The following is a 22,788-nucleotide window of genomic DNA, read 5'->3' as shown; positions in this document are numbered from 1 at the left end:
CATGCACGCCCGGCGTCCATCATTATTTGCTTTTGGTGGCCGCTGTTGCTCGCTGATGCTGCTTTGGTGCTATGCATGGGCCATGCACGAGGCATGGGATAGGTCGCATGCGCTTTGTTCACGTGGTCTGATCTCGGCAAACCTCTGCATGGGCCATGCACCAAGGATGACCAAGGATCGGTTCATGCATGGGGCACTCGGGGCGACCAAGGATCGGTTCTAGGTTGCCGGCGACATGGTAGGTCGCGACATGGTAGGTCGCCATGGAGTCCCCGACGACATGGTAGGTCGCCATGGAGTCCCTACGACATGGTAGGTGGTAGGGTAGGTGGTAGGTCGCCATGGAGTCTCCATAGCTGGGAGATTCCTGCATCGCGACCAAGCTTTAACTGTAGCAATCATGCATGCAACGACCAAGCTTTAACTGTATCACTCATGCATGCGTTGCATCCATAGCTAGCTGGGAGATTCCTGCATCCGTAGCTGCATGCGTTGCATCCATAGCTGTATGATTGCAGCGTTAATTTAGCTGTTAAATACAACAAATATTGCTGTTCAATTGAAGACTTTCAATGCTCAATAGTTATACGATTCAATCCTAATAATATTTTATTCAATAGTCAAATTTTAAAGACTTTGTACAACGATTTTTTGCTTTATATAAATGATATGGGGTTTAGGATAGAAGGAGAAGAACAACCAGGAGTATAAGCATAAGCACATATAAACTTTGCCGAGAGAAGGAAAAGGAAGAAGAAGAAGAAAATAAGATAAAGGATCAAACATAGTTTGTGAGGTAATTTTTTATTGTTTAATTTAGTTTATTATATGAAATTATTAGTTTGTTAGTTTAGGGTTTAGGGTAAAACTAAAATCTAGTTAATTAGTTTGTTAGTATAAATTATTAGTTGGTTAGTTTAAGTTATATATTATATTATATAAAAAAAATTAGTTAATTAGTTTAAGTTATTAAATATAAAAAAATATTAATTAATTTGTTAGTGTCTTTAAACATATATTAGATTGTTCATTGAAGTTGAAGTTATATTATAAAAAAATTAATTAGTGCTTAATTAGTGTGTTATTTTAACTAAGTTATATTATAATAAAGAAATAGTTTATTAGTTTAAGTTATATTATAATATATTAGATTATATAAAATTAATTTGTGGGAGCTATTGATGTTTAAATAAATTAAACGGTTTACACATACAGGGCATTATTCCACAACATTTGCCCATGTTGAAATTGATTCGAATAAAGAAACAAATAAGGAAAAGAAAGGAAAGGAGGAAGGCATAAATACGTGAGTAATTTATTATTTTTTGTTGTCTATTTTTTGTTGTTGTGTATGTGTAAATTAGTTAGATAGTAAGTTTATATTAGATTATATAAACTAATTTGTGCGAGATAATTTTTGTTTAAAAAAATATTGTGTTTAAAAATATTTAGTGTTGTTTAAAAAAAATATTTTGTTTTATTTATATTGTATGTGTAAATTAGTAAGGAGTAAAAATTAATTGAATGAAATAATCCGGCCAACGAATTATTACGATATTTTGCCTAACAAATTTGTTTGATATTTTTAAAAAATAAAAAAAATTATCAAACTAATCATGATTATTAGTAATAATAACTAAATAATTAGTATCAAATCTAAATCATTAAATATTTATAATAAATAATTATTAGTAATCATGACTAAATCATATTATTATTAAATCATTAAATATCAAATCATTAGATTAATAATAATTATTAAATCATTATTAATAATATTAGTAATTAATCAATTAATCAAGTTAAATAACAAATTTTATTTGATCATTAATATAATATAATAGTATATTATATTATATTTAATGATTTAATATTTTATGAAATTATCTTATCTAATATTTTAATCTAAATTAATTTATTTTTTTATTTGTAGAGAAAATGAGCAACAACTTTTTCACGATTGTCCATTATAATGGACAGATTATGGAAAATGAGGTCGGAGTAGCTTTTCAGTCTGAAAAACCAATAAATATGATGTTCAAAAAAGACATCACATTTATAGAAATGAAGCATAAGATAGAAAGAAAAATTCGAGCTGCAGTTGATGGTTTGAGGTATAGGTTTATGATATGCCCCAACCCAGTCAGATATGCTGCAGTTCCACTTGAAGAAGATGATGATATTGGAACCATGGTTGGATTACATGAGTCAACCAATATAGCAGTTATTGAGTTATTTGTTGATGTGCGTAACATATGTGATGTTCCTGGGTCATCAAGAGGTGTGGCTCAAAATCCATCTGAAATGGCTTTATATAGTCAGTTTGAGGAGCCGACGTACAGGTTCCCGAACAGTTTTATGGCACTATTGGAAAGTGTAAATGAAGTCGGGGGGACATCTGCAACAGCAGAGTATGAGACGAGAAACATATCGAAATTGGTTGTTAATATTGACGCTGAAAATCGATGGGGAGAAATTCACGATGATTCAAGCGAAGATGAAGAAACCGAAGAACCCGTTTTGGGCGACGACGAAAATATTTTTGGTGGAGGTGCAATTGATGAAGTTCCGGCACCGTATAAAGCTACTCCTCACATGTACGAGATAGACTATGATGCAATGAGGGCACCTGAATTCCCAGACATGCCACATTTACCTCCGTACCAAATGACTGAATCATTCGATAATTCTGGTGAATTTTCAGTTGGGGTGCAATTCAGAGGAAAAAATGAAGCTACGCTGGCGATTAAAGAGTACTGCATCAAATGCCATGTTGATGTCCATGTTGCAGAGTCCAACCAGAAAACCCTATACGCAAAGTGTGTAAAATATGGCCCAGAGTGCAAGTGGAAGATCAGAGTGTCGAAAAATCAAAGGCACGATGTTTGGGTCATCACGAGGTACAATGGTTCGCACACATGTTTGCGAAACTCCATCGAACAAGACCACCGACTATTGGACTCCGATGTAATATGTGAATACGTGAAGGCGATGGTTGAAAAGGATCCAATGATATCTTGTTCAGTGTTAGCTGCATCTATTTGAAGCCAATTTGGATATCAAGTAAAATATGGCAAGGTGTGGAATGCGAAAATGAAGGCAATGAAGTTGACGTATGGAGATTGGGATACATCGTACAATGAGCTACCACATTTGCTACAAGCAATGAAGCGATTTATCCCAGGAACTATAGTGAAGTCTCAAACCATGCCCGCATATGACGAAGAAGGTCAACTTCTGCCAGGGAAGAAAATATTTCATAGACTATTTTGGGCATTCAAGGCATGTATTGAAGGATTTCCATTTTGCAAACGTATGATCCAAGTAGATGGTACGTGGTTGTATGGTCAATATAGGCATGTACTTTTGATGGCAGTTGCTCAAGATGGTGAGCGAAATATCTTCCCAATTGCATTCGCCATTTTTGAGGGAGAGACAACAGAGGCTTGAGATTTCTTTCTGACCAATCTACGTCAATATGTCGTTCGTGAAGATGGAGTTTGCTTGATATCCGATAGAGGAACGGGTATTTTGGCGGCAATTGAACGACCAGGAAGTCGTTGGATACCTCCGTATGCATATCCGACATTTTGTATCCGTCATATTGGCAAGAATAGTATCGACCAGTTTCATAACGCACATATTCGTAGCGAGATAGTCAGCATGGGTAAGTTTTAATTTCAATATTTGTGTATTTTTTACGTGGTTTTTTAATTGCGGTTTAACACAATATATTATGGAACAGGATACGAACTACGTCGACCAAATTTTGACAAGAGATTGGAGAATTTGAAGGTATTTTACGATGACCAGCGTGTTTGGAAGTGGGCTTCAAAAATACCGCGGGAAAAATGGTCGCAAGCATACGATGAAGGTCGGAGATACGGACATATGACCACAAACCTTGTTGAGGCCATTAATTCGGTACTAAAAGGTACACGCCATCTCCCAATAGCGAGTGTGGTAAAAGAGACGTACTTTAGACTGGGTAAAGTTTGGTCGGACAAAGGCAAGGAAATTGAGAGTCTCATAAATAGAGGTAAAACTTGGGCTCCTACAGTGGTGGAATCAATGGAAGCAAATGAGCGATTGGCAACATCAATGGTTGTTCATAATTTCGACCGAGTTGGTCATACTTTTGTCGTGTCGTGCATACGTCGTAACGTCGGAGGAGAAGACCAAACATTTAGAGTTGATTTACGACACAAATGGTGTGATTGTGGTCGTTTTCAGGCATGGAAATATCCATGTGCTCATGCAGTCGCTGCATGTATGTATGCTGGTGTAAGCGCATACACTTATGTTGATGAATGCTTCCACCTACGTAGGATATTAAATGTCTACAGCTATGTGTTCAGACAGATCCCGAATGAATCATATTGGCCCAAAAAGGATCATGATGAATGGCTACCAAATCCAATGCTTCGCAGAAGTCCAAAGGGTCGACCTGAGTCCACTCGAATTCATACCAGTATGGATTTTCATGCTAAAGAGAGAGGTCAAGCAAAGAGATGCGGATTATGTAGGGGTGAAGGCCATTCAAAAAATAATTGTCCTAATTTACCAAGATATAGGCTTCATCATTAGTAATCATATATGTATTTCTATGTATTTATTAATCATTATAAAAATGATTTAATAATGATTTAAATATTTAATGATTTGATGATTTAGTAATGATTTGATAATAATCATTATAGTAATGATTTGATAATAATCATTATAATAATGATTTAATAATAATAATTATAAAAATGATTTAATAATGATTTAAATATTTAATGATTTGATGATTTAGTAATGATTTGATAATAATCATTATAGTAATGATTTGATAATAATCATTATAATAATGATTTAGTAATAATCATTATAAAAATGATTTAATAATGATTTAAATATTTAATGATTTGATGATTTAGTAATGATTTGATAATAATCATTATAATAATGATTTTATAATAATTATTATGTTATTATTTAGTAATTATTTATAATAATGATTTAATACTAATGATTTAATAATTATTACTAATAATTATAGAATACTAACAAATGAGTGTACAAGTGTGGATTACTGAGTTTAAATTTATACATAGTCGAATTTATTAATGATTTTTAAATATTTAATGATTTGATACTAATGATTTACTAATTATTATTAATGAGGATTTATTGTTAATATTTAATTATTTGATACTAATGATTTAAAACAGTTGATTTACTAAATATTTAATTATTTGATACTAGTAATGATTTGATACTAAACATCATTGTTAAGGTTAAAAAAAGTAGTCTAATTTCAATAAATAATTTGTAATAAATAGCAAACGAGTTTACAATTGTTGTCGATGTCGGGGTGTTGTTGAATGATAATGTCGGGGCGGACGTCTGATACATTGTGGCCGTTGTGGCTCAGGAGTATTGTACCCATCCCCCTCATTCATTGGGGGTATTTGAACTGTCATGTGTTCAAAGTCATACGTCGACAAAAACGTAGGAGAATAGATGGGTGCCTCAGGCTGCACAAACTCTGGTATGTATGCCGGGCCAGTAGAATCATCAACTGCGTAATGCAACGATTGTGGTGCGCTATTATCCACATCGGTCATTTCCGCTTCAGTTTGTAGAGATGAACTCCCACTCCCACTCGGTAGAGAGTATTCAGCTTTACCAAATCTTTTCTTAAACCTCAAAAATTGTCGCCTCTCTACTATTGTTGTGAGGAACGGCTTTCCATTATCCAAAAAATAAGCAAGGTAAGCCGAAGTCTCAAAATTAAAGTCGTCGTCTTGAATGGCGTCAAGAGTTGGCATGAATGAAGCCCTATTGTTCCAAGCATTAATGTAGGTTGCATGCTTCTCAACCCAATTAACGCTTTCTTTACGACGACCATCAAATCTGTGCAGGTCGTCATGCGTCTCAACCCAATTCACTGGACGACGACCATCTAAGTTTTGGAGGAGGTCATGATCCCATGGACTCCGCGGAATAGGTTGGTGGAAGTGGAATTGCCTCAGCACTCTATCCCCAAATTGGATCTCAACAAAAGCAAAATTGATCAATGGTGTAACAGCACACCAATATTGAAACCCATCTAAAATATCGTGCGGTATCAACGCAAATAATTCTTCATTCATGTATGGTCTCCAATTAAACTGTAAAATTACAAAACAATAAAATTTATTTAAATCAGATAATATAGTTAATTTAAATAATAATTAAAAAATACAAATTATGCATACCTCCTTTTTGGCCTTAATGTCGATCTTCAACCTGAACTCTTTAATGTTGTTGTGCACCAACCCTGTGCCTTCAATTTTATGCCTCCATCTGTATATCAATCAAAACAAAAATAGAGACATTTTGTTCAATAATTTTAATCAAAATAAATATTTTTTAATTAATATTTTATATTAAAATAGAGGATTCATATTACCTTCCGGCAAGTGGAAAGTCAACCGCAGTCCGACTAATCGGTGTCAAAAACGGAAGTCTATGCCAAGCCCATGATTGTAGCAGCAACAGACATCCACCGATTTCTACTGTATTATTATCATTCACGACTAATGACGCCTTGCACATCTCACGATACAAGAACGCCAATATCGCCGAACCCCAGCTATATTGCCTACAATTCTCAAAATTTGTTAAAAAAAGAAGATACTGAGTGTGAACATAACTACCGGATTTATCAGGCATCAAAATTCCCCCAATCAATTGTAATATATATGCTCGTGTTGCATATATAATTTCGTGCTCCGTACTATTTGATTGAAGTTGAAATTCATTCTTCAACCATGACAACCTCACCCGCCACCCTTTACACTCTGGTGGTACGGGCGCTTTCCCAAGAAACAAGTTGCAAAGTTGTTCCACCTTATTAAACTCATGTGACATTACCACCGGCATCCCATTAGTTTGGACCCCGAGTTGCATTGCCACATCCTCCAAAGTTATCGTGCATTCGCCACACGGCAAATGAAACGTGTGCGTTTCTGGTCTCCAGCGTTCAATCAACGCACTGATCAAACCTGGGACCAACTTGTAATCTCGCACAAATGTGATATACCAAAATCCAGCCTCTTGCAAATTTTCTTCTATTAGTGGGTGTGGCTTGGGCACTTTATGTAGTCGAAGACGAAGGACTCGCTGCTCGTCCTCCTACAATTAAATATTTCAAAAAAATTATCACAATCATAAAATAATATTCAAATATTTATTAATTATAATTCATTAAACAAATATTTTATTCACCATTATTCCCAAATGACTTGAAATATGTTCATTGTCAAGCCTCAACAGTGGAATTTGGTCAGCCATTGGAATGAATCTGTAAAAAAAATTAAACAACAATATTTAAAAAATCATTTAATATAATCTAATATAAACTAACTAACTAATTTACAACACTAAACTTTAATATAATAACTTATAATATAATAAACTAATAAACTAACAAACTAAACTTTTTAAAATATAAGTTAAACGTAAACACCAAACCCTTAAACAACTAATAAAATATTTTTTTATATAACTAAAACTAACTAATAAACTATTTTTTCATTATAATATACTACTAATAAACTTACTAACTAATTTTTTATATAATATATATTCAACAAACAAATATAACTTAACTATTTAACTAACAAAAACTAATTAAATAATTTTTTTTATATAACTAACTATTAACAAAACAAACTAATTAATTATTTTTTAACTATATAACTATCAAACATATACTAATTAAATAATTTTTAATTTATGTATACTATAACTTAAACTAACAATCATATAACCCTAAACTAATAAACTAATTAACATTTATAATAATAAACTAATTTAAATATAAACAAATTTACCTTATCTCCCTTTCTTCTTCTTACTTTCCTTTCTTTCTCCCTTTCTTTCTTTCTCGGCTGCAATCTCTTCTCCCTTTCTTTCTTTCTTTTATGTGTGATCTTTCTTTTATGTTCTTGCGATTTGCACACCCCATATATAACCGGCTGCCTCAATTATTTCACCAACAGCAATGGTTCAATTATTGTGCATGCATGGTCTCGTGAGCTAGGATCACATGCCATCAATAGCTGTAGGCATGCAGCGGGGAGCAGGAGCACGTGAAGTTATCTTGGCTGCATGTGCATGCATGGTCTCGGGAGCTAGGTGACGCCGGGGCGACCTACAAGGTCGCCGGGACTACATGGCGACCTACAAGGTCGCCGGGACTACATGGCGACCTACAAGGTCGCCCAGACTGCATGGCGACCTCTCCATTGGCTGGCTCGTCTGCATGGCGACCTCTCCATTGGCTGGCTCGTCTGCATGGCGACCTCTCCTCGTATAATACTGCATGGCGACCTCTCCATTGGCTCGTGGCTCGTATATGGCTTGTATGGCTCGTATGCCACTCGTATGTCTCCCGTATGTCGCCTGGATTGCATGGCGTCCTACAAGATCGCCTGGATTGCATGGCGTCCTACGAGATCACTGTAGAATTCACCCCATCCCAACAATTAATCTGAAATGTGCATTATATCGTGAATAAAAAAGTTCGAGAACATTATCTCGTGAATTCACCCATATATATATATATATATATGGTTTAATCTTTGAGGTTAAATCTGGTGAAAATTGGAATAAAAAAAGTTACAATAAAGACAAAGGAAAGGAAATGATAAAAATAAACTATAGATGATATCGGAATCATTTGGAAGAATACAAAGAGATACACAACTAGATACTAAAAAAAATGGATAGAGACCTGCTTAGGATTCTTTTTTCTCTTCAAAATATGATTATATTTAAAGTTGAAATTGAAATTGATCTCTAAATAAAGATGAGGTGTTATCTATGTTGTAAATGAAATGAAACAAATTATATATTAATTTGAGTTGATTTAGTTAAAATTCGATTAATATTTGATTTGTATGTACTCGGATTTGAGGTTGAACTCTATTTGAATTATTTATTAGTCAAAACGAACTAATTGATACTCGAATTAAAAAGTTCTCGAGCAACTCAAAAAAAATAATATATTATTTTTTTTTAATTTTTTTAATTAAATTATTAATTATTGTTAACATTTATACGTTGTTGTTTTTTTTAAATGTAATATAAGATTTTCATGTTCAGGTTCGAGCTTTAACTGAATTTAAGTTTGAGCTTCAATCGAACTCTAAGAATATTTCGAGTTCAAGATTTCTTGAGCTCGGGTCGAGCTTCATTTTATTTCAAGCTCGAGTCAAACTTGACAATTTAAAGTTATAGAACTTTCGAGTCGAGTCAAATTAAACTTTTTTTTAGTACTTATAATTTAAATTTAAAAAAAAACATCGATTTCCGTTGGCAGTACTCTAATTCATGGTAACAATTAAGACAAAAGCGATGCATTAAAACAAGAGGGAGTAAAAAGGTAGGTTTGGTAAACTGTAATGAAAATGAAGCCTACCTGGTTTTTGTCGGAGGAGGTGACAGTCTTAGTTCCTTATATTTTCATTTTAGACTTCATGTAATAGATTACAGTCAAAATAAATAGATTAGTCATTGAATAAACGAATTAATGTAACAACCAATGAATTTAAGCCCTTCTAATTCTACTTGAATATTATAGCTAATTGACTAAACTGGTAGGCCCTTCTAATCGAATGTAGTCATACATAACAGCTACGAAAGAGTTGAGGCTTCTTGTCTGAGTCAGATATATGGTGTTGTCCCCTTTATGAAATATATATCCTGGTAAGTTGATGCTATACAATCTGTACAGTCCATGAATTCCATGCCTTGCTACGGCGTTATCGTAACCTATTCTTGTCGTAGTAAAATAAGGTCGAACGGTGGTCGGATCGTTGAATCGAACCTATGAATGCATCCGTAGAAAATTTATCGGTAAGTTAAAGAGATATCACTGATAAAATTATGGATGAGAGATGAGATTTTCATAGTTTTATACCTGTACTTCAGCAAAAGAAGCTGCTGCCAATGCCAGTTGGAGAGTGTAAGTTCCATTCTCGTTTACATCTTGGAGATTGTACTTGATTTGCCATGTCGTCGGCTGGTTCGTATTGTTCCCTGTTTTCCTGTAATTGAAAAACCAGACAAATAAAACAAGAAACATCATGAAAGACATAGGAGGATGTTGCAGAATTAGTGAGCCGAACATGTTACCTAGGAACATGAGCAAAGAACCAATCCCTCGAATAATTGCTTGCGCCGACAGTGTAGACTAGATTGCCTTCCCGATAAATATCTGAGTATCGATCCCACAACCCGTATTGTCTGAATCTGTTCATTATACCAACATAAACAGTAAGTTATGAACATCGTATTGAAACCTTGGGCAGAAAGAGTTTTAGACCATGGTTACTTGTCAGTGCCATCTTTGGTAATTGAGTTCATAAACTGCGGGTACGGTTCAGGTATGAAGAATTCGGCGGCTGTCCTGTCGGGAACTCCGATTTCCCACAATGTAGGGCCATTCCTTGGAGGATCATAAATAAGTGTACCCAGTTCGATCTTATTCCCTGTATTCAGACATTGTTTAAGGGATGAATTTTCCTATGGAAGCTTGTTGAAACGGGAAAAGAAAGGCAAGACCATGAGGCCAATGATGTATAAATTTTACCCGGTTGGATGGTGATGTTGAGATCTAATTTGTAGTTTCCAATGAAACCAGGGACCCAGGCGTACAAACTATAATTCCCTGGTCGGACATTATTTATACTGAAATGACCAATATTGTCAGTTCGAGTCCAGAATTGGTAGCCCTTTCCTTCTGTTTGCCATGAACCTGCGTCTCCAGGGGCAGCCAACCCCACAAAAGCAGATTTCGCCTGCATTAATGTCCTAACCATGTACCTAAACACCAACAACATTAAAGTAAGATGAGCATTATGCAACACTAAGTTGAATTAGATCAAGTGTGACAAAATACAAGAGCTAAACACATACCGGTCTTGCACTAGCAATTGCCCATTAACTTGTCCTCGTTGTTCAGAGTTGGGAAAATCTTCTGATCCAGTGAAATTGTAAGGCCAACTTTCGATTTCTTCACTCAACTAATTGTACCCAAAAAAGAATTATTATTAGGACCAAAGTTGTAGTTTGATCATTTAAGATGTTAAGAAAGCAGAAAAAGGCATGGAGCCCTGAGAGGAGGGATTTAAATAGCAGTCCGCTATCAGAATAACTAATGCTGTCGTTGTCATCATGATAAATGCAAAACAACCGAAAACGTAACTGTAATTGTAATTTTATATCTCCGGCTGAGAGATAAAACCTGTCTTTTAGCGTCATTCCAGAGGATGTTGCGGTGGTCATCATTTGACGGAGCGGAATTAAGGTAGATTAAGACCGGACCAAAAACCTTTTTCCAGGACTCTCCTTGCTTATAGAATGTGTCTATTTCGGTCCCGGTATAATGTGTACTAACAAACATCTACGTCGCAAAACATGAATCCAATCAGATCAAACACTACAAGAATGCGTTGGCTTATAAGTAGACTTACCGAAAGTGCAGTCGGGCCAACATGAGAAGTGAGGTCCTGCTTATGCGGGCCGCCAGTTCGGAACTCGTCGCTTGGGGTGATTATCCAGAAACCTACACCATCGTCATCCGATATCCAACCGTGGAGCTTGTTATCTTTGTTCTCAGCTGAGTATTGGTACTTGTCATCAACCTCTCCTTTAAGGCTTGGATCGGATGGATTGGTCAATACAACAGCTTCTTTGAAGGCAAGAATCTGACTGCGATGTTCGTCCCGATCTTCGCTCCGAGGCATGACCCTTTGTATCGTGTCGGATACCGCCATGAACCGAAACCTGATTCGAAACATCAGCATATCAGTTAGTTTTCCTAACAGAAAAAGATGAACATTTGGTACATTATCAAGGGTTAATCTTTGAATTTTTTTTTACTTGTCTTCCTTGAGCTTGAAAGCAATCCTTATTTGGTACATTTGAGCATCCGGAAAATCTTCCTCGCGGTCGAAAACACCGTACATGTAGACCCCTGGAACGCCGCGTCGGACTATGAACCTGTAAGAGATGTTACAAATGATCATAGAGGACCATAAAAAACTTGCCCTGTTTTTGTAGGGCTGAGATTGCTTACCTTTTTTGTATGTTCAAAGGAAGTGTCTTGCCATGGTTCCATTTTTTGGTGAAGGAAAGCTCAACTAAGTCGTCAGTTTGTGTTATGACCTCAACATGTTCGGTTTCAAGCCTGCAATGGAACATCAAACAGCCCACAAATGTAATGTAAGATAAATTCATGAAATCACTTGAGTTGAACAACTTACTTGTCATAGGCATCTTCATCCCACACAATGTCCCAGTACCTAGGATATATGAGGTGATAATTACTATTACCACGAATTCCAACGTTAAAAATAACGTTAATCATTGTGAATGTTTGGTTTTTTATACCCTTTATTGTGGTTGTGGTTTCTACTTTCGAGCACATTTTGCATCTCTTTATATTTTAGTCCTATCAGATGACCAGTTGGATTCTGGATAGTCACTTCAACAAGTCCATTGTCAATAGACACCTGAAATTTTTTATCAGCTAATTATATAATATGAAGAAATATTTTAAGAACTGCATAAGAAGGAGAATAGGTTCTTACTAGGCTATCACTTATTTGTAACCGGACATGAGTGTTACCGTCGGTATCCTTTAGGAGTTTTCTGCAATTCAAACATCCAAGACGAATTCTCTTATGCAAAAAAGTTTAAAATAAAAGGTACAATTTAAAAATAAAATGTCCCCAAACATTTATTATTCTTTTTTAATATTTTAGCTTCCAACATTTTATTTTAAGATAAGAAGACTTCTGATTGAATGAAAATCGTTAGTCGATTAACGGTTAACGTTTGTTATTGATGTGAAACTGTCACATCATAATTTTCAACACATGACATGTATCATGTCGTCACTTTTTACCTATGTATATAATATGTTATTATTTTTTAATACATGACATGAATCATATAATTAGTTTTAACATGTGTAACATCAATATCTAAGACAATTCTGAAAATTTTGTAGAGGAGGAGTCGTTGATATACCCACTCTAATAAGTTATAATGATGTCACCGTTGCGGGTCAGAATTTAACCACACGCTGTGGTTTAGGTAAAAGCGAGAAAAAGCTATTTTGCCCTATACCAATAGGCCCAAAATCAATAGAAAGATGAGAAAGTAAAGACAACAACACAGTGATGACAATAAGGCAACTGCCATACGGTATGTACATCCATGCAGGGATAGACTCAAAGGGTCGTCTATCAAAAAATTCTATATTTTTATATATTCTAAATATTTTTTTTAATAATTTTTATTAAAAATATATTTTTATCTCTTAAAATATTAGAAACTCATATCCTTTTAAATTTTATGAAATTATCACTTAAACATAAAATATTATGTCCATGCAAAGCAATGTCATCTCTCTCTTTCCGATTTCCACACACAGAAACTAACATCCAGAAAGAGCTAAAGGAAGAACCTGGGCGGGGTTTCATCAGAGCAGGCAGAAAGAAAAAGAGATAGCTGGATCATGATTACCACCCATAAAACAAGCTGCCTCCGGTGGCTCCTGTTCGCCACCTTCTCCATTACGTCCAACTGCAAAACATGCAATCCGGTAACCCTCTAGAGGAACATAACTTATAATTTATTGCTCGAAAACGGGTTAAGGAAGTAGGAGTTACCAGGGTCAGAATAAAACGGAACAAAAATATCCAATGAACCAAAACGGAAGAAGAAAGAAGAAACAATATGGCTTTCACAGAGCGGCACAAGGAATAATGTTGCCCCCCGATGGCTTTTATATACACATATTGATAAAGGAACGGCTGCTTTTAATTGTATATGTTTTCCCTTGAGTTAGGCTTATAACTTATGACTCGGCTACCAGAGTTACTTTTTGCTTATAATTGTATATGTGAAAATATATATATTCGTTCGCATTATGGTTATTAATTTAGAATATGTCACGGAGAACTTTATGTCTTGAAGGAAATTTAGCGTCGCATGGAGATAGAAAATCAGAACAATTCAACAATGTTTGTTCTTGGCTTTGACGTTTGGCATTTCCAGTTCACCAAAATTTAGGTGTAGCAACGATATAGTAAGTACAAGGTAATATATGCTCAAAGATGATTCTCAATCATTTAACATTGAACGCTCGTACTTCTAGCATTCATGATTCACAAACTCGAGACCTCAATAAACAACAATAATTATTTTACCATTGAAATCATTTGAAATCAAAAACAACGATAATGTGATTTTATTATTACTCAATATAAATTTAACCACCATTTAGCATTGTTCATAAATATAATTTACAGAATTAATCAGTAAACTCTGCATATGTATATTATAATGACTAATAAATTAAAAAGTAGGGTTGTTTATGGACGGTTAACCGTACAGATTATCCTAAACGGTTGGTTAACTGTTATAATGGTTATGAGGTTTTTTTAACCTATAATCTAACCATTAAAAACAGTTAATCGCTAACGGTTAACCGTTACTAACGCTTCGATTACAGATTAACCTACGGTTGACCTATTACAATTAGTTGTAAAAAAAATTCATAATTCATACTACAAAAAAGTATAGCACCTAACACATATTTACACCGATGTAAGTGAATAATAAAAAAATGTATCACTTAACATATAGTTACACCGATGTAAGTGAATAATATCTTGACACTTAATAATAAACACATAATTATATTAGTGTAAGAATGTTTACGTATTTTCAAATAAAAAAATATATATTAAGTTATTTGTGTAAAAATATAATAAATTAAAAATATAATTATAAATTTAATTTATTAACGGTTAACCATTTATCAAAATTCGTATCCGTAACTTTTACTGTTGATCATAACTTTTAGCCTTTCGGTTAACCGAAATCATTTAATGTTAGTGGTTCGGTTAATTAACCTGTTAAATATAATAATTATACTAGTTAACGATTACGGTTAACGGTTACGGATTTTTTTAACACTCCTAATTAAAAGTAATTAATTAGATTTCAGACTAAGTTCTTCAGTATATTTTGAATATATTATAAATTAATCAAAAATTTAATTGATAATTAATTAAATTTTCATTTACAAAATATTATTTGGTATTATTTAGTTAACACATAAATAGTAATATTATGTAGATTTGTTTAGGCAATAAAAACTCTGGATGGTCCAAATTTGACAACCACCAAAACCCTGCGGCGCATGGATCAACAAAAGGTGTAAAAATGGTCCAAATCCTGATATGCAACCGTGGCTTTTACGATGCGTTGGCTCAGACGCTCAAAAAAATAAATAAAAAGATAGCCGCACCGCACTGGTTCTGGGCTGCGTCAATCTCCAGGGTCTTTTATTAGATAAAATTTCTTAAATTATTATATTGTCAAATCTGGTATGTTGAAGTGGTTGAAAATATTTTTAATGTACATCAAAAATAAAAGTCGTTAATTTAGTGGTTGGAGCTTGATATTATTTGATATTCGATTTGTTTTAATTGTTGAATTAATATTGAAATTAGGGATGGTCGTGGGATCATAATTCGACGGATTTTGATTCGACTCGACTCGATCGAGTTAGATTTTTTTGAAAAATAAATCGAGTTCGGATAGGTTCGGGTAAGGTTTTTTAAGGTTATGTTCGTGTCTGGTCGGGTTCGGGTTTAGGGTGAAAAATACTCGACTCGACTAGATCCTAAAAAAATTATAATTTTATCTTATATATTTAGGGATAATTACAATAACATCTATCTATATTATTTTCTTTCAATTAAATCCCTATTTTTATTGAATAAAATAAATATTTTAAATAATTTTTTTTATTGTATCCAATAACGATATTTCATACTTCATGAATGATATTATTGTGATCGAGATAAATCCGAATACACTCTGATACCATTTGGTTATAGGATAAAGATAAATGTAATAATCACACAATAAAAAATAATAAGATTTTACGTAATAACTTTCGGGAAAAACTAGATGTAGAAGAAGATAAATTTTGGAAAAAACCCGAATAAACCCTAATATCAATTTGTTATAAGATAACGTCAAGTATAATGATTATATAATAAAAATGAATTTTAAATGAATAATGAATACAAATTAAGCAGGTCAATTGTTTACTTATAAAACCTAATTAAGCGACTTTCATGATTGATTACTAACCCACCGTACATCAATTTTGAATGAAACTGTATTGCGATGTGTGCAAATAACCTCACAATTCAGTTCAATTTCCAAATATATAACCTAATTTTAGTTCATGTTTAGAATTTAGGCACAAGAGCCTGTTTCCACGTGAAAGATATTTTTCTTATTACACTTTTTAATTAATAAATTTCAAAAATTATTTTATAATATTTGAATGACGTTGTATAAATTATTTTTAAAAAAATATTTTTTTATCATTTCTTGTTTTGTAATAGGTGAAGCCCTAAGGTTTCTTTTACAAACAGTAGCGGTGGAGATATAATATATTAAATATAAGTTTTGGTGTTATTATAGTATTTTGTCCGTAAAATTTTATGTCAAAAATGTGAATTTATAAAGTTATAGTACTAAAAATTTTAAGAATTAAATTATAAAATTTCAGTAATGTAAAATCATTTCGTCAATAATAATACAACAAAATATCAAAACTATATAAAAACTTAAATTATTTCGTTTGTCAATGCATTTAAATATGTTGTTTCGGTTGTGACCGACAACAAGAAATAAATGCCTTGCAGCCACAAGAAAAAGCTTTATTCCAATAGCTCAGAGGAGGAATCAAAGGGCAAAGCACTGCAAATGCTTAAGATAGTTGACCAATAAGCATACCATCTTTAGGCTAAATCATTTACATAGTTGTACGAGATTGATGGATTGGCTAAAGCTGGTACAAAGACACCTACAAGGATAGCAAGAAAGCTAGGATTGTCCGGAGGGACTAACCCTACAACTGCTAGCGTTTAGCTTTCACTTGCTTGAAAGAGATTTGAAAGGCTTCTTTCCATACAAATGAGATCACCCGAAGGACGCCTTCGGTATCTAGGGGTCGCGAACCCATCATAAGTGGAATGCATCAGTTATTTGTAGGAGTCGATTTTTAGTTAAAAATTTATTCGATCTGAAAGTATAAATATTTACGGTTTAGATCGGTTTGGATGTTTTTAAAAAAAAAATCTTGATGAACAAATACTGTGCAGGAAAAACACAATACTTGAGAATCATATTTCCATTAAAATATTTAGAAATGAAATGTTTACATAGGCCAGTTTGTCGATTAATACAATTCCGTGAACTCTCCAATTCTTCTTTTCCTCTACCTCCCGCTTATAAATGGCTTTAGTTTTCCTTATCTTGAAGAGGTAGTAAATTAGATGAAAATTGAAAAAGTAACTAGGTTTTTAAGACGGCTAACGTGTTCAATGAATCATTCATTCAGGCTTCCCTCTCCACATCCAAACAAGCATGGCTAAATCCAATGCTGCAGCATACTATCATCAACACTTATTAAAAAAACATTCCATTGCCAAGACTTGAACCCAGGTCTCTCAGGTGAGAGCCGAGAATCCTGACCAACTAAACTACAACGAAATCCTAAAAGTTTTGCATAATCCTTATATTTGTAAGATGCTCTAGACAAGAAATATGGAAAAATCATTTTAATAGATATCGATTCGGTTCGGTTTGGATCGGTTCCGGATTTCCAAAATCGAAAATGGACCGAACCAATCGGTTTTGTGAAAAAAAAACCAAACACACAAAATCGGTTTCGGTTTTTTGGATCGATTTTCGGTTATTTTTTTAGATCGGATTAGATCTGAACACCCTTAGTTATTTGTTCTCAGATTGAGCAGTAAAGGTCGGAGAAACGCAATTACTGTAATAATTGTCGTAGTAATTATCACGCTCATATAATGAATTTTAAATCACTATAGTAATTAGCGTAAATTGTTAATTAATTTTTGAAATGTCCTATAAATAATTATTATATTTGGATTATTGGACACATTTTAAAAAAAAATATTTTTAAATAATATTTTATTTTTAAAAAATCTATATGTGACACGTGTCACTTAACGGTTTTTTAAAGGTAGACACATAAAAATATAACGGAAAAAATTGTAGGCGCCAATTTTTAGTGAAGAATTCTTTAGGCACTAAAACGTTTTTCAAGATATTCTTTAGACACTTATTTTTGTATTAAACAAAAAAAAGATAAATTTCAAGGTAAAATACCCTCAACTGTAGGACACTACTATGTTAAATCCTTCGATTATTAAAATTTAAAAATGGGTCACTCAATTAAAGGATGTTGTTTTTATTGTGTCCTCATACTATTAAAAGTTATAAAATGTCACCAAACAATTCATATGTTCCAAACTCGTATTTTTTTGTTAAAAAATTGACAATCATCTGAGTTGAACATGAACTTGCTAACTATGATATGAAAAAACATATTTAATGATGTCTATTGACATCGTTATTGCTTTCAAATACTAGCTCGACAACATGATATTTCAAACACCAGTTTCACGACATAATTTAAATAGGGACTCAATCCAAAAATATAGCTCAAATAGTTTTGGTATTAGATGTTATCATATCTCAATGAGTCGGTTAACGTCTAGCTCAGACGATCATCAAATTTTTAACGAAAAAGGATGAGTTTTGAACGTATGAATAGCCATGTGGTTATTTCGTAACTTTTAATAGTTGAGGGATTGAAAAAATGCTACACCTTATAGTCAAGGGACCATTTTATAATTTTCAATAGTTAGGAGACTTAATAAAGCAACATTACCCTAAATTTTAATGATTATTTTTTACTAATTTGATAAAGTATGATAAATTTAATGATCATTTTATAACTTCTAAAATTTTAGTGGACAAAAATATCATTTTAGTATAGTTTAGCGGTCATTTGTCAAGTTTATCCCAAATGTATTCTTTCTTTTACTTAGGGCAAACTACATGTATTGTACCTAAACTATCAGTTTTATTTCGTTTTAGTACCTACACTTTCATTGTTTTAAAATCATCCTTAAAGTATACTTTTTGTTTCATTGTAATACCACATCGTTAACAATTTGATGAAACTGTTGCACGTGGCAATTTTTATGGATAAATGACATCATTCATCTATTAACTATCTTCTCACTCTTATTTTGATCATTAATGTTTAAAAAATTTTAATTGAACTATTCAACTTTCAAATTGTTCATGTTTTAATCACTCTAATTTATTTTATTAATAATTTTTGTGATATGACATTTTTATTGTTTTAGTAATATATAATTAAAATAAAAATTAAATTTTAAATTAGAGTGATTATATTAGAAGTTATTTGAAAGTTAAGTAACTAAATTAAAAAATTAAATGTTTTTTGAGGACAAAATAAGAGAAGGAAGATAGTTGAGTGATGAATAATATAATTAACCCATAAAAAAGTGTCATGTTGTAACACTTCTGCTGAGACTTTAACGGCTAGATGCCAAAACGAAATAAAAAATAGACGTTTGGTAAGATTTTAAAACAAATAAAAATTTAGGTACTGAAACGAAACAAAATTGATAGTTTAGATACTAAACGGGTGATCTACCCTTTATTTTATATTAATATTATTTCGCAGTTCCCTTTAAAAGGATAATTTGATAATTCCGAGCCAGTAGAGTAAAAATACACAAATGACAATTCATGGAAAAGACATTTTGGTCATTTTGTCGAGTCAGAGTTTCAGACAAAAATTTCCTATTTAACTCCGATCAAACATCATCAATAGGGCTGTAAATGAGACTAGACAGATCGTGAGCTACTCGAGATCGATTCTATCAATGTTCGATAAATACTCGGATCGAATGGACTCGACTCGAGCTCAAGCTCGACTCGAATTCTTAACGAGCCGAAATAAGCTACTTGATACTCGACTCGAAAAGCTCGTGAGCAGCTCGAAAATATAATATATAAGATTATATTTTTTTAAAAAAATTATTAAAAATATTAATATTTATGTATTGATTTTTTTAAAGAGAATACATTAAGATTTTCATGCATTTAAGGTTCAGGTTCGAGTTTAAGGCTTCATTCGAGTTAAGTTTAAGAATTTTTTTCTTCATTTCGAGCCTTTTCGAACTGCTCACGAGCTTCAGTTTAGGATTTCGAGTTCGAGTCGAGCTTGAAAATTTTAAACTCGCGAGTTTTCAAGTCGAGTCGAGCTCAGCAATACTCGAGTTCGACTCGGCTCGTTTACACCCCTAATCACCAATGGGACTGAGAATGCAAGGAAGCCAACTGATATACTTTTCTGGTAATGTTTTCAACCGTTGTTCATCAACTTTGAAAATCAATAATACTTATTGTGTTAATCTTTTTACTTGTTGTTGATGGGGTTGTGTTTAGGCGAGAATGAAGAGATGGGATTGGAGAAAGAGCAAGAATCGGAATGGATTGAAGCTCAAAAGATAGAGATAAGTTTGGATATTGCGGCTGCCGCCAAGAAGCAGCTTCAATTTCTTGCTGCCGTCGATAAGAATCGTTGGCTCCACGATGGTCCTACTCTCCCCATACTACTACTCTTGGAATTTCTTGTCTCGTCATGATTCTGAAAAGCTTCAAACATGCTTTGCATGAATGAAAAGTACAATGTAACCACTCCAATACACTTGAAAACTGCTCCATTGGTTGATTACAATCTTAAATGGTGTCAGGTTTTATGTTCTCATGTCAGTGTCCTGATATGGGTTGTTTTATGTAATTGAAAACCCCATTCTATTACAATGTAACCTCCTCTTCTATAATTTGTTTCACATCACTAAAATCATTTTCGTTTTGACTTTTCGGTCCTCGTCTTGGGACCAAATGGTTGAGTGCTTTGAATCTTTTACAACTCGATAAAACTGAACCACCGCTGTCATTTCATAAACCCCTTTTCCCCCCTTATATTGCTGGAAAAAATCAAACTCTATCATTTCTCTGCAGTGTGCACTGTAATTATTTGCAAAGGAAAGTGATGATTACTGGAAGGTTAATCTCAACCATAAATTCGATTACTACTATTTTCTTCCTTGAATTAAATTACAGGGATGAAGATTCATCAAACCACAAAACAAACCAACACAACCACTGGTCATAAATCAGGGTTTATTAACAATACAGATGCAGTGAAATTACAGAGATTTCTTATCAGCTGATGAAGATGATGGAAGGATCAAAGCAACACTCATCAATGAGACAGCAGCAACACAAAGCTGCAAGACTGCAAAAAAAAAACCAATAAATTACACATTAAAAAGAAGAAAACTCTTTAAACTAACTGAAACATCACAGCATGGGAAGAAGAAAATACTATATACCAGCCCTCAAGGAAACCAGGCTCTCTCCTAGGTGGTGGAGCTGCATATTGTGGTGGTGCCATCACCGGGGGCCCTTGATAATAGCCTGCCGACCAAAATTATAGCAAAATCTACCCATAACTTTCCTTCAATCCAAAGGGAAATTACCCTTTCTCTCTAGGAATTAAAAAAAGATAATAATTCCAACATAGAATCCCATGCCCATGAACATTAACAACAGAACATGCAAAAAAGTAAAGGCTACAACTTTACAAACAAAAGCTTCAAAATCTGCAAGTTTTGGAGATCAACTGTTGCCATAAATGCAAAAAACTGAGATATTAAACAACTTGAATAGGGTAAAAGAGTACCTTGAGCAGGGTAGGGATAAGCATACTTGGGGTCACTCATGCTTTAGCAGAGTGCAAAACCTCTGGGAAATACAACGAAAGCAAAGAGAAGGAAGGGGATTATAGATTTATATAGAGCTGAGTATTTCTTTCCTTGTCTTTCTAATGTAATTTATTATTCAAAGTTCAAAACTTTCTCACTGTCTAATCAATCGCTTTATGTGGTTTTTTCCAGAATTGATTCGGGCGCTCCCGTTCATCTCAAACTGATGACGTGTGAATTGAGAAAAAGTTGGCCCGTGCTTACGTGGAAAGCTAAATTTGCGAGAGGTGGCCGTTGGATTGCTCAAAGACACTAGTGGTGTGGCGTAAGCAAAAGCTTTCATTCCTCGGACAGCTCAGCCATTTGTGAAAACGCGTTCTTACAGAAAAAAGATCGCAACTTTTAATCATGGTTTTAGAACCGGGTTGGTTAGCGAATCAGTCATGTTGTCGATTTATTGGTTCAATCGGTTAAACCGGTCAGATCGATCGAAAAAATCGGACGATGTCATAATTATTTAAAAAATTAAATAAAAATACCAAAAATATTTAATAAAAAATAATTTTTTATATTACAAGTCATATTCAAAACAAGTCATAACATATATAAGTTAAAAACCATAAAATCAAGTAAAACAAATTGATTCAAATTAACTACAACATAATATTTAAGGTAAAACATATTAAATAATAAATATAATTATATAACTATAATTAAAAAATAAATTTGGGGTTAAAAAATCATAACAAAATTATATAATTATAATTATATAACTATTCTTTCACTTCAATCAAGCTCGAATTTTAGGTTTCAATCGAGTTTCTAATTTTTTTTTGAGTTCAAGTTTCAATATTATATTTCGAGTTTGAGTTGAACTTGATAATTTTTAGCTTGTGAGTTTAAGTTGAGTTGAGCTTACTTTTAAAGTTTTCAAGTTAGAGTCGAGCTCAGCAATACTCGAGTTCGACTTGGCTCGTTTAATAAATGACGTTGTTTGGTTTAATTTTTTTTTATTAAAAAAAACAAAAAT

The 22,788-nt window shown here is 33.3% G+C and overlaps 1 protein-coding gene and 1 long non-coding RNA gene across 2 annotated transcripts; both read right to left on the bottom strand.

Annotated features, from left to right (window-relative positions):
• Nucleotides 1-9,599: 9,599 nt before the first annotated feature.
• LOC120119087 (rhamnogalacturonate lyase-like) lies at nucleotides 9,600-13,620 on the bottom strand. Its single transcript, XM_039138978.1, has 14 exons — nucleotides 13,511-13,620; nucleotides 12,630-12,690; nucleotides 12,430-12,551; nucleotides 12,303-12,341; nucleotides 12,116-12,226; nucleotides 11,920-12,039; nucleotides 11,511-11,823; nucleotides 11,282-11,440; nucleotides 10,954-11,060; nucleotides 10,628-10,860; nucleotides 10,370-10,526; nucleotides 10,171-10,287; nucleotides 9,956-10,082; nucleotides 9,600-9,862 (listed from the first exon to the last, which is right to left on the bottom strand). The coding sequence occupies exons 1-14, from the start codon at nucleotides 13,618-13,620 to the stop codon at nucleotides 9,617-9,619; spliced, it is 2,022 nt and encodes a 673-aa protein (XP_038994909.1). The 3' UTR covers nucleotides 9,600-9,616.
• A 7,444-nt stretch (nucleotides 13,621-21,064) lies between these two features.
• On the bottom strand, nucleotides 21,065-21,767 carry LOC120119022. The gene is made up of 3 exons (XR_005515807.1): nucleotides 21,737-21,767; nucleotides 21,387-21,471; nucleotides 21,065-21,281 (listed from the first exon to the last, which is right to left on the bottom strand). It is a non-coding gene; the product is annotated as an uncharacterized LOC120119022 (long non-coding RNA).
• Between the last annotated feature and the right edge of the window lie 1,021 nt (nucleotides 21,768-22,788).

This window comes from Hibiscus syriacus, unplaced genomic scaffold (genome assembly GCF_006381635.1).
Source record: "Hibiscus syriacus cultivar Baekdansim isolate YM2019G1 unplaced genomic scaffold, ASM638163v2 tig00110330_pilon, whole genome shotgun sequence".
NCBI classification, from domain to species: domain Eukaryota; kingdom Viridiplantae; phylum Streptophyta; class Magnoliopsida; order Malvales; family Malvaceae; genus Hibiscus; species Hibiscus syriacus.
This window is presented reverse-complemented; position numbering and strand designations above follow the sequence as displayed.

Excerpts from the sequence above, each read along its gene's own strand:
- LOC120119087 (XM_039138978.1), bottom strand. The coding sequence starts at position 13,620 with ATGGAGAAGGTGGCGAACAGGAGCCACCGGAGGCAGCTTGTTTTATGG. Across the intron at positions 12,227-12,302 it reads GATGAAGATGCCTATGACAA|GCTTGAAACCGAACATGTTG; the intron begins GTAAGTTGTTCA and ends GTTCCATTGCAG. Across the intron at positions 10,083-10,170 it reads TTCTTTGCTCATGTTCCTAG|GAAAACAGGGAACAATACGA; the intron begins GTAACATGTTCG and ends TTTCAATTACAG.